The sequence below is a fragment of the Bemisia tabaci genome, chromosome 2 (assembly GCF_918797505.1).
Source record: "Bemisia tabaci chromosome 2, PGI_BMITA_v3".
NCBI lineage: Eukaryota > Metazoa > Arthropoda > Insecta > Hemiptera > Aleyrodidae > Bemisia > Bemisia tabaci.
This window is the reverse complement of record NC_092794.1, coordinates 27,758,408-27,771,623: the sequence shown is the minus strand read 5'-3', so window position 1 is coordinate 27,771,623 and position 13,216 is coordinate 27,758,408. Positions and strand designations below refer to the sequence as shown.

At 40.4% G+C, this 13,216-nt stretch overlaps 1 protein-coding gene across 1 annotated transcript in view; it reads right to left on the bottom strand.

Moving 5' to 3' along the window:
* Positions 1 to 2,998: 2,998 nt before the first annotated feature.
* Positions 2,999 to 13,216, bottom strand: part of Ggamma30A (guanine nucleotide-binding protein subunit gamma-e) — a 45,469-nt gene continuing 35,251 nt past the window's right edge. The window contains exon 3 of the mRNA XM_019044649.2: positions 2,999 to 6,396. Coding sequence (XP_018900194.1) covers positions 6,291 to 6,396 — 106 coding nt within the window. The 3' untranslated portion in view covers positions 2,999 to 6,290. The remainder of the gene's footprint in view (positions 6,397 to 13,216) is intronic.

Here is a 13,216-nt window from a genome sequence, read left to right as displayed (position 1 = left end):
CTACGCCTCTGCGTGATAGCGAAGAGAGCAGTAAGTGCAAAAATGAAGTTTTGAGTATACGGGCTCAGGAGCGCATCTTACCGGAAAATTTTTATTGAAAGCAGCCTCCGTTCTTTCTCAAATTATCACTAATCGTCCGAAAGACTCCTAGAAATCGTTTGGATGATTAAAAATCGACTGATTTTGTTTCAATTACAAAAGGGTATTTTTCATCTTCATGCTAGGTTATTGTTAGGCAAGACAGCCTTAAGTGCTATCGTCTGCATACCTTCGTGGTTGCGTTTTGGACACACAATATGCACATTTTCAGGTTAAAAATTGGCAGAAGAGGGCGGCACTCTACTTGAAAGCACTGTTTTCATTGGCTCTCTGGAGGAATATTGTCACTTACTGCTGTCTTGCCTCAAACTACATACTTTTTTGCGCACCTATACGGCTCTCTCATATGTCTCGTCTTTATACAATATAGATTGCTGTTTTACCTATTTCAGTGATTTTATTCAAAAGATATTAGACGAATTTAGAAGGAAACTCGATTCCGAGAATTTGACACTTACCTACTGCCCTCTTCGCAATTGCGGCAGAGTGGAACCTCAGACAAGGTACGGATTCAAGCATTTTTATAATTGTTACCTCTATAAAATTTCTCGTAACATACGATTCGCGCAACGCAGATAACTGATATTAAACCAATATCACAATGTTTTTATTTAGCATTGGTCACGAGAATTGAATTTCCCGCTCACACGGAAAAGCACCCTGGTAAAAATTGGCAGTAGAATGTGTGTTTCAAAATGCTACAGACCTAAAGCCGCGGCTGTAAGATTTCCAATAGCTTCTGTAGCCGGCTGTACAATTTCTTATAGCCTTTTATAGCCGATGGCGATTAAGCAACAGCCAGCCGATAAAGTTTATGCTAAACGTTACTAAATACGTATAATAGGACTTAGTTAGTTTTTGGACTACCGCTCTCTTTTTGTGCCGTAATATTTTGATTTAGTTTGCGAGGAAAGCTCCGTACTTTTGAAGGATGCCTGCCATTCCTAATATTTTGGAGCGCCCTCAATTTCTTATGACACTGTGCAATACCTCTGGTGTGAAATAGTTGCTTCAGACGCCGTGGCACGCTGCGGCGCGGCGCGGCGGGCGGGTAGAGAGCGCGGAACGCGCATTGGCGCCTACAAACCTAACAGGGATACTTCACGCGTTGCGCAATGCGTGAAGTATCCCTGTTAGGTTTGTAGGCGCCAGTGCGTCGCCGCTCCGCTTTGTGTTGGGCTCTAATATTTAATCTGGCGGAGTCAGCGTTATTCAACTCATGATTTTAAAATGTTTGTTTGTACTATTCTCATTTTAATTGATGAAAAAAAAAATATGTTTTAAAGGAAAATATAATGTGTGTTTTGTAAATATAAAGGTAGTTCCGTATCAAACTAAATGATTTTCAAAGCACACGAATTTCTACACAATTTCTTATAGCTTTTTATAGCCAATGGCGATAAAGTGTAAAGCCCGGCGATAGGAGCTATATCCCGACTGTATACTTTTTTATAGCTTCGTATAGCCCGGCTATATGATTTGCTCCGCTTTCTACAGCCTGCTATATGATTTTCAATAACATTCTTTAGTCGGCTACAAGAACTCCTATGGTATTTTGAAACGCAGCTCCTATCGCCAATTTTTACCAGGGCAGATTCTAGGTACTTGAATCAAATCGCGCACTGCGCCGGTTTTGGCAGGCTTCTCAATTGATTTCAAACGGTATCCACCCTCTATCCTGGGTTATTCAAAAAAAGTGTAAATAACATGCAACAGCAAAGCCAAAGCGCCGAGATTGAGGTTGTCATATTCATACCGCTGAGACCGTTACGGTGTAACGTGTGAAGTGCGATTTGAAACAAGCGGATGATTGCTTTTTCTTTGAGCGGGAAGTTTGAATGTACGTATAGAATGTACACGTATGTACACGTTAGTATCTTGGTAGGGAGTTCCTTTCAGAAATGCGCGTTGTACAAATCGTGTCTAAGTTAAATGACGTATTCATCAAGAATGATGCTTGAATTTGCACCTTGTCTGATCGTGGTCCGCGATGAACTTTTTTCATGTACATCATGACGAATTTTTTTCTGTTCTCTTAAAGTTTATCATTACGTTAACTATCACAAATGTACAGGTTAATAGTTTAATTATAGTCATTAACGACGCAGTCCAAACTTGTTATGTATCATTTGTCTTAGCACACATGGGTGGAACTAAGAAACTTTTATGGAGAGAACCAGAGGAACACCTCATCAGTGTGGTCAGGGGAGCACAGGTAGAAACTCCACCAGAAGGGATTCAAAGGACTCCACCAGCGGGCTGATTGTTGAAATTGATAGACCAAGCGAGAGACAAAAAAGACATGGGCGCGAGTATGGAGCGATCCTAGTGGTTAAAACGGGTGGTTGTTACGGACAGAGGGGAAAATAATAGGCTAACTAAAAGGTTTCTTTAGGTTACCTTTAGTTAGTCTATCGCTAACCTCCTTTGTTCATTGCAACTACTCGCTTCCACCAAGAGGATCCCTCTATATTCTTTTTGTCTTCTTTGACTATAGCTTTGTCTACCAATTTCCAAGATCAGCCGGCAGCTCCTTACAGGCGTTCTGAGCGGTTTCTTCAGCTCTAAAGGGGGTTCCGAGAAGCCATCTCAGGGCAATTTTGATGAATCAGAGGCACCTCAAGAGCAATTTTGAGTCTCGACTATGATGTTAGTGAACCTATGTCCACTAAATTATAGAAAGTCTGGGGAGGAGTTATCATTAAAGCTATTCAATCAGCTTTTAGATTTCATATCGAATTATCGTGATCCTAAAAAAATTAACAGGATGTGTGCCCTAGATTTTTGGATAATTTTGTCAAAAGTTGAGGAAATCATTCGAACGACTGAGGAGTAGAGCACGTAGCTGAAGAGAATTATGATCACTCAAATGATATGTTGCTCAATAACAACGGCAGTATAGCTTTTCAAATGTTTTATTTTTATTTATAAACAATTAAAAATGCATAAATCAGTTCAGATAATAAAGCTACAACAAAAGAAGGAAGGTATTTAATTTTTTTTTATAAAATATGAAAATTTGATAGGTAGGTTAATCGCTCAAACTAGAAAAATGACGTCAAAAGCGCCAGTTTGAAAAGAGCCAAGGAGAGGAAACAGTTCAAAAGTATTTTAGATGCTTATGTGTCTTCGTTAGGTTATGCGACAAACCAGCGGTGATTTTGGTAAGTCGGTAACTTTTAGTTTCGTCCATCTAAATTATCTATGTAAAACAATCGATTCTCATATTGAAGCGGGCTGCCTCATTTGGAACCGATTGCTCATAATTGATTTTAATGGATTATAAACAGTTTTCCCATAACTTATAAGGATCTCCACTGGTATAACAACCCTCAATCATGCATCATATGGGTAAAAGTTGCATGCTCGCAATGACTTAGGTGTAACAAAGTCTCTTGTTCCGACGAATATTACAGGAATATACTGTCATAAATTTTGGCGGTAAAAAATTAACTATAGAGGTATGTTCATCGTAGAACCTACACGTATGTTAGACATAAATGTTCCGTGAGATTAACGGTCCTTACGGTAAAATTAAGTGCTTAAACTCGAGTTTAATGGTACGAAAACTTAATGTATCCTATCATTATTTTCCATAATACTATATGAACACTTAAAATAACACTACGATAAGTAGTTTATGAGGAGAGGGGAGGCGTGAATAAAGTACTCGAAACATATTATTCAGCACCTAAAAAGGTATAAAAGATATAAGCTCCGAATGGGAAAAGATATTTATGACTAGAGATGACAAAAGAACCACAAGGCCTACAATTTTCGTATATTGGGTGATTAAATGGTCGATTTTGGATTGTACCATGCAATATTTTTCAAACAAATTTATGACAATAATGTCACAAAAGTTAAAATTGAAAAACAATTGAAGCCCAGTCATTAAGCTCTGAAGCGATTTCAAAAACACGCGTTTTTTATGTGGTTAAAAAAATTGTTATAGACAACCTGACAGGGTAAATTTTGATAGTCAGTTCCCATAATACGACAGAAATACATCAAAATTGCATGTTTTGCCACTTTAAAATAATCATCAATCCAGTCCTTTCTTTATTACAATATTCCAGGCGTATGATGCAAATTTCCCAAAAATGAAGAATGGACTCCCAAACGTGTGATGAAATATCGGTTCTTGTACGGTGAAACGTAGATATATTTAAAGTTTTTTCCTGTTAATGATCGAGACATTTGCTCACTTAATACAGAACCTCCCATATTTTTTAAGCTCATACTTCGAATATTTACACATCATTCATAGCATAGATGGGAATAATTGGTTTCTGCGAAAAGCCATGTTCTATGACTGGATTGTATTCATTCGTAAGTATTTCAATGTTTATTTGAATGAGAATGAAAAAAAAAACTGACGAGATGAGACAAGCCCTTACAGGTGGACTTGCTCCCTGAAGTTTTCACTAAAATAGAGCTGATGTTTCTTCTCTCTTTTTCTTACATATTTGCGATTAAAATAGGAGAGCGACGGGGAAATTTGCTACGCACTTATCAAATAGCAGGTATAGGGAGGGAGGGAGAACAGCCTACTTCACTGAGAGAGAGGGAGAGAGAGAAATAAAGGCATCTGTGGTGCATCATTGTAGCTCGAGGAAGGAAATTAATCTGAAAGTTTACGACGCGACGTTTATTCTTTAAAATGTGTTTCTATGTAATCAAAGGATTTGGCATGAAAAAAACTTTTACTTTAAAAGGTTATTCGTTTTAAAAATGGAAGCATTCGCCTATTTTCGTACCTTAACAAAGTTTTATCAGTAAAGCTTCTTTTTGCACACCCTTTCTTTAGAAAATTACACATCTGTGTATGTGAAGATCGACGCAAAGATGGGAATATTTTCTGCAATAACGTTCTATTCATTAGCTGAAGGCACCAGATACCGGTGTTGTAATTTCCAACTTGAAGAAATTGTTTGAATGAACCAATAAATCTAACAGATACATGCAACCTAGTTACACATCAATGGTGAACTGCGGATGGAAAATAGTATTTGGGATCACGCTATTCACAGTGCTGATGGACTCCTGATGTCCCTACTCTAATAGCACGAGACGTGCAATCTACAAAAGAAAATGTTGCTGAACAATTTAAACTAGTAAAAATTACGACATCCACATTTTTTTACAATTTATTTTATGAGCTGCACTTCCAAGGTCATAGTTTACCTACTCGCTCATTTTTCAATTTGAAAAATTGCGATAAATTTTGAAAAATAGCAAATCCACTACGCTCCACTTTATACGTGGCACCTGTGAGTTTTTGGCAGTATTCATTTGCGTAAGGAACTCAAAGTCGAGTAAGATGTATTAACCGAAAATCAACCTAAGTGCCAACGTGGAGAAGAACCAAAATCTGTACCAGGGATTTTTTGAATGCGGGGCGGGGGTGGCCCAGCAGACCCAAGAATGGTACCACCGAACAGCACCCAAACCAAACGCACGACCAAATACGGCAGGTGGTCACCGGAGCACTCCCTCCTCCACGTTGCCTAACTTCCTGTCTTGTTTCATTTTTGTCATCGAGACCGAAACAACATATATAGTGCCTTAAAACTCTCTTTGAATTTTACTCAGAACATGAAGAAAATTGGTGCCTACTCCCAAAATTCCAAGTCACCTTGTTGCTTGGTTTTCTGGGGGAAAAAAATACAACATACTGGGAAATCAGGCGACGTCTGATAAAAATAGGCTGATTCTGGTGAAATAATTTGGTTCAACTTCCCATGTAACGTAGAATGTGAATTATTTGTTTGTTTGGTTTGTTTTGTTTTTTGTTTTTTGTTTTTGGAAAAAAATGAGTGTCGGAAACACAGATAACGCAATAAGATTAAGTTCTTCTCTCTCTCTCAGTGTTTACGCGGGAATTAAATAAAAATAAATAAATAAATAAATTTAAAAAAAAAAACCACGAAGGAAATGATGCCTCATGGCCAAAGTATCTATCACAAGGTCGACGATTGGCCGGCGCAGCGCGGCGAGGAGGAGTCGGGCACTGGTGAAGTAGGTTGAAAATGTACACTAAGCCCCGGCAGGTGAGCATCATCGAGGGATCTTCCTTTCAGGAAGAAGTTTCGCGGGGAGGATGCAGAAAAATGTACAAATTTATAACAAAATAGAATGGAGATCATGGTCGTTTCCGGGGTTGATTCGCGCCCAAGGGTCCGAGGGTCTTACATGATGGTGCACTTGCCCTTCTCCGCCCACGGGTTGTTCTTCTTGTCTGGTGCGTGGATCAACGGGTCGTTCTTCTCGTTCTCCTCCACGAACTCTCGCATCCTGAAACAAAAATCATCATTTTTCACACTGCGGGTAGGTAACATAAAACCACAGAGTACAGGGAGTCGTAATGTAAATGGGAGAGCTGGCGCCATGTTCCGGTCGACGAGTTCCGAACCCGGTGTGCGCCGAGCTTCGGTCACTTTTTCGATACATGTTCGATCCAAAATGGTGGCGTGGAATGCGCGGTAATTCCTATCTTCTTTGTCTACTTCGGATAGCCGGGTCCCCGTGTATCGAAAACAATCGATTATGTATCGAAAAAATGACCCGGCGTCACACAGGAGTCACGGAATTCGGCACCTAGAAAATGAGTGAAAGTGGCGCCAACTCTCCCACTTACATTACGACTCTATGTACTCATGCATAAAACAGCACTTATATGTATATTTCAATTAATAGTTATAAAAAATATATTGAAAAACGTTAGGAAAGTAGAGATATAGAAGAACTAGGGGGCCCTGCCCCTGCCCCCTGACCGCTACGCGGCCCAACCCCCGGGAGGGCGCGCCTCAGGCCCGCTTCGCGGGCCCTATACGCATATGTATAGGCAAAATGTTCTTCCATTTTAATACACCATTTTGTGTTCGAGCTGCATCGATTTCAAAATTTTTGACGTAACACTCAGATTTGTAAATGATGTGGAATAGCTGGATGTACATAATTTCAAAGTCCACTTACTGGAGAAATTTCCATTTATTATGTTATTTATAAATACTTTATTTAAAAATAAAAAAAAAAAAAAAAAAAAAAAAAAAAAAAAAAAAAATCGGATTTCGACCGTTAAGAGTTAATAATATTTGGTCCGTCCCGACGCGACGCAGCGCCTGCCTTTTCACTTCGTATCTGCTGTTTATCTGCTGTAAATATTAATAGAAATTCAGCAATCAAGTAAATTGACCAATGCCACAAATCGGAGCCGGAAGAATGAGGAAAAAGTGAGTAAAAACCTTATACCTTGGACCTTGAACCTTGAACCCTGAGCGATGCACCGCTCCTCAACTCTTCGAATGAGGAGCCCTTCACGAGCTTTTCCATTGATTTATTGTTTATTCGAGTCACTCAGGTAGAATCCCACACCTTGACGTTTCTAGCGGAAACGACATATCTGTCACGCTATTAACATTGGACTTAAGTGACATGAGCTTTAAAAGCTGTACAACATTAAAAGTTCGGGGTTTCATAATTTTTTGCACATCTACGTCTACTACAGATGACATACATGTAAAGATCATCCTTATCGGTCAGGCAGTCCGTCAGAAATAGTGCTTCCAAGATTTTGCTTGTAGCAATATAATATAGAGATAGATAGAGATAGATGTATTTATATTTACTCCAAGAGGCAATTGGGGTAGGATTGTCGGACAGTGTGGCAACCCTGACGTGTCGGCGAAGGACGGAAGAAGCAGTGCGGAAAACCAGGATACGAAGGAAGAATGCAAATGAAGGATAGGATGGTGCTCGTAGGAAATTGAAAACAAGAAGCGGGGCACATATCCGCAAATGCCTCGGTCCTTTCGAGCACGAAGATGGGATGGTCGCAAATAAGGATGCTCTTGCGGCATATTCCATTCGCAATCGCCGCCGATCGTGGAAGTGAAGACGGAAACCCTTCGCGAAAACAGCAAAATTACCGTGCTACAAGGAGAAACGCCGTATGAACATTGGAGGGTACCAATAATTGGATCGCATTTGGCAAAAAGGAACCAGCGTGATTACAGTCTTGTAAGAAATGTTGCTTCTTCAAAATTATCAAAAACAATCTTCCAGAATAGCAATTAGTTCTTTCTTCCCACCAACAAATTGTTAATTTTAAAGACAAATAATTGGTTAATTTGAGAATCTTTAAAAGAGTAGAAGGACCCTGGTAAAAATTGGCGATAAGAGCTGCGTTTCAAAATACCATAGGAATTCTTATAGCCGGCTAAAGAAGGCTACAGAAAATCATATAGCTGGCTGTAGAATGCGGAGAAAATCATACGACCGGACTATACGAAGCGATAAAAAATTATGCAGCCGGGCTATAGCTCCTATCGCCAGGCTTTACACTTTTTCGTCTGGCTGTTGCTTTTTCGCCATCGATTATAAAAGGCTATAAGAAATGGTGTAGAAATTCGTGTGCTTTGGAAATCATTAAGTTTGATACGGAACCACCTTAATATTTACAAAACACACGTTATATTTTCCTTTAATACGTATTTTTTTTATACATTAAAACGAGAATAATCCATACAGGATGTGCAAACATTTCAAAATCATGAGTTGAATAACGCTGACTCCGCCAGATTAAATATTAGAGCCTAACACAAAGCGGAGCGGCGACGCACTGGCGCCTACAAACCTAACAGGGATACTTCACGCATTGCGCAACGCTTGAAGTATCCCAGTTAGGTTTGCAGGCGCCAATGCGCGTTTCGCGCTGGCTGCCCGCCTGCCGCGCCGCAGCGTGCCACGGCGCTTGAAGCAACTATTTCACACCAGAGGTATTGCACAGTATCATACGAAACTGAAGGCGCTCTAATATATTAGGACTGACAGGCATCCATCAAAAGTACGGAGCTTTCCTCGCAAAATAAATCAAGATACTACGGCCCAAAAAGAGAGCAGTGGTCCAAAAACTCAATAAGTCCTCGCATCCGTAATTAGTGACGTTTAGCATACACTTCATCGCCTGGCTGTGAATTGCTTAATCGCCATCGGCAATAAAAGGCTATAAGAAATTGTGTAGCCGGCTATAGAAGCTTTTGGAAATCTTACAGCCGGCCGTAGGTCTATGGTATTTTGGAACACAGATTCTACTGTCAATTTTTACCAGGGGAGTTGCAAAATTTTGAAAACACTGGAATCGAGCGGGTTCCTTTTTGCTAAATGCGATCCAATTGCCCCTGATGAAACATGTATTTTGGAGGAAAGATACGCATACTTCTCCTTGAAATTTTCAGATAATTTAGCTTGAATCGTAAATAAAACTTTCTGAAAATGTTGAGGAAAAATATTTACAATTTTTCCAGTGAATTCAATATTTATAATTGAAAGAAACGCTCATAGGGCGTTCTTCCTTAACGCGGCAGAATAACAGCGTTGAGTGAACCGATCATACAATTACGTGTTACCGAGGAAAACGCTCAAATTCTCGCGATGGAATTCAAAATCCCACTAACCTAATCTAAATGGAATGAATGATTCGGTTGAAACATGCAGCAAACTTCTGTCTTATTTGTAAGAAAAACACAGCAAAGGTAAAACCGTCTAGGTAAGTGCGCGAGAATTGACGTGATTTCGGTCATTGATACGTTAGATATAATCTGCCTAGCTAAGGAAATACACTTTATAAGCCCTCAGACGTTGCCAAACTGCCTTTGAAAAAATACGAATTTTGAGTGAGACTTGCGTATTTTTACCTTCCAATTGTTCGGAAAAGTTCATTCCCAATTTATTCTATAGTATCTGAAAATTTCCAAGAAGGAAGTTCATCAATTTTCGAAAAATTGAAATTTTTAAAGGGGGGAGAATGTGGCAATATCCGGATGTTAATTCTGCGTTTATCCTTAGCACGGCAGTGATGCACTACCGCATATGCACACAGCGACGGTGAAACTGCAAGAATGGGTATCTCGGTTGCGGAGTTTCGAAATCTCCACATGCTATTTCAGTATTTAGGAGGCCGAACTAACAACATGGCTTGAATTTTTATAATGTAATTACCTATGATTAAATGTCATTTACGTAATGAGGCAACTGGGTAAAAGGGAAAGTTTTTAGGGAGGAGAGATACCGGAATCGATATTTTATGCATATCATCAGTATACTCGAGGACTTTGAAGTGTAGAATATACCTCAAGCGTTGCGCCGAACACAGAGCGGTCGGCGCAAAACGCATAATAGCGCCTACAAGGGTGCAGTGATCCTTCACGCATTGCGCCGTCAACACAGTACGGTCGTCGGTCGGCGCGAAAAGCATTAGCGCCTACAAGACTGTCGTGATACTTCACGCATTGCGCCGTTAACACAGTGCGGTCGCCGGTCGGCGCGAAAAACATTAGCGCCTACAAGACTGCGGGAATACTTCAAGCATTGCGCCAAACGCAGAGCGGTCGCTGGTCGGCGTGAGACGCATGTCAACGGCAAAACTGCAAAAATCCGTACATCGGTTGCGGTGTTTTGAGATTTCCGCTACTATTTTCTTTTTTAAACAGAGACCGAATCGCTATTATGGCTTGGAGGTTTCACAGAATATTCATTATGAACAGAAGAAAAAGCACTGAAATTTTCAAAAAATGAAGTTCAGGAGTTTTTCACGTAGAAAATTAAGTATGAAAGAAAGTTTGCAATGTCGCAAACCGATAGGCGTACCTATTTCTGCAGTTTCACCATCGACGTTTTGTTGCAGAACTCTCAATGTCGATTGTTGGATGTTGCCGATACTATTAGGCTTTTTACATATGTTATATTCCACGTATAAGAGAGGACCTAACATCTCATGTTTGAAGAAAGCAGATCGAGCCTTCAAAATGATAAGAACCCTTTAAGACCCTTTGAGATGTTATTTTCAGATTTGGAGGGTGGACGAGAAATGGCCCGCCCCTCGTCTGTCTATTGAATCACGTCATATCATCACCTTCCGACCAAATTATCAAGCGCCATGCTACGTTTAAAAATTTCCGCCGCCATTTTATTTTCTCACAGAGAAGTTGTTCGACGAAGCTGTCCGAAAACTTCGCAGAATTTTCTTTGTGCCGCCGATAAAATTCGGTGAAATTTTCAAACAGATTCAACCGACAATTTCTCTGTAAAAAAAAATAAAATGACGGCGGAAATTTTTAAACGTAGCATGGCGCTTGTGATACTTTGGCCGGAAGCCGGAAGGTGACGATATGGGTTGCGCCTTATTTCGGACCACCTCACAGCTAATAGAGTCTTCGAATCGTCGTCAAGACTTGTCTGACCGAGAACAGTAAGCGTTTTTCAGGACAGCTCGGCAACAGCGCTGAAAGCTTTTCTCGCCGACCGAGTAAGCTCCAAGTTGTCATTGGGGATAGGAAGCTGGAAGCGGTAAAGGGAAAAGGGACGGGGGGGATGGAAAAATTAATTTGAATAATTTAAAAACCGCGTGTGTATCGATTTTCCCAAAGGTGGCAACAGAGATGCTTTGTCCCGGCCCTACCCCCACGCTCCTCTTGTTTGCATCAGTACACGCGTACAAACCGCACTGCAGGGCTGAGCGGAATGGGCAAATAGACACAGACGCCGCGGTCCTCTCTACGAAACAGGAGCAATCGTTGTCAATTTTCGACATTATTACCTTCCACGAGGAGGATTATTCCCAGTGATGTGGCGTGAATAATCGATTATCGATATCTCGCCATTTGAAGCTATTGTAAAGAATCGATTACTAAGGTGTTCGCTGCGAACACCCTGATAATCGATCTTTTTTCATAGGTTTAAATGGCATAACAATCGATATCGCAATTCACGCCACGCCACTGATTATTCCGTCCTTTTTTGCAACAATGTCAGGGTGACATGGGTACTATGGAGGCTTGCGTGTTCAATATGCATACCAGGATGCTGCATTCTCAATACCTAGGGAATGTCACGTGAGAGATTGGGCCGCACTGCGCTTTCGCTTGGTTTCTATTGTATACGACGATTTGGCAATATTGCATTCAAACTCGAATCAAATTTTCATCAAACCTCGAGTTTAACGAAACTTCGGCTGGTTGCTCAGCCATCATATAAAGCGGTGAAGACAGAGGTAAAAAATAAAAACTGCAAAAACGTTTTTAGCTCGACTATAGACTAGAAATCGAGAGAGGGAGGGGAGGGAGAGAGGGGGGAGAGAGAGAGAAAGAGAGAAATCAATTTTATTCTCATTTGTCTCTTAATTTTAAAAAAAATCAAATTTTCTAAAAATCAAGTGAACAACTAAAAAATTAAATACATCATCGATATCAACTGAGATGCGACCATAGTTTCATGATATTATTGTACTGAATGTCAGAGCAAGGCAAAGTGTAAACATTTGGCGCATTGTCTTTGGGGAGGCCTAGATGTGCCGAAAGCCCTTCCTTCAGAATTTATCCAAGTCATGCACATTACACAAGTTCTTACAATTAGTCCAAACAAATTGCTCTCCAACCCTGATTCAACGATAACACCATGTATTATTACAGCAGGGGCAACTATTAATTCTGTTCGAAACACTTGGGTCCGACACGATGCGGTTGTAGGTGATAGGATTTGCTCTGTACTTAATTTTGCTTTCAGATCGAAAATATGCTCAGGCCAATTCACTTGCACAGCTATTTGTTGAGTGCGCAAGCTTGACTATTCCTAGTTTATCAACTTCATAATTAGTTATCTAATTATTTATTTAATAATTATAAGTCGGAATCCTTTTCTCAAATCCAGGGGTGTTTTTAGCATTCCACGCCGCGCCGGAGGAGACGCCGCTCTCTCGACTATGATAGTGGGTGATTACTTTTCTATTATACTAGGGGGTGCGTCTCCTGGTCGTTTCGTGGCCAAAACCGAGACCGGAATAGCGCTCAGGAGCCCGGGGTGTTGGCCGGTGCAAGGAGCCCGCACATTTGCGGATTGCATACTGCTTAGATTGAAGGCAACCAACGTTTCTCAAAAACCAAGGGTTCATTGACGCACCACCATTCCTCCGTCCCAGTTCCCGCCATCATTTTAGTCACGGACAGATAACATATCAAAGTAACACATTAGGGGTGCTACACATACGTCATTTCATGACATAAAAATTAACTGACATATCTTAGGGATAAGAAAGGAGACTATTGAATTAATTATTCCC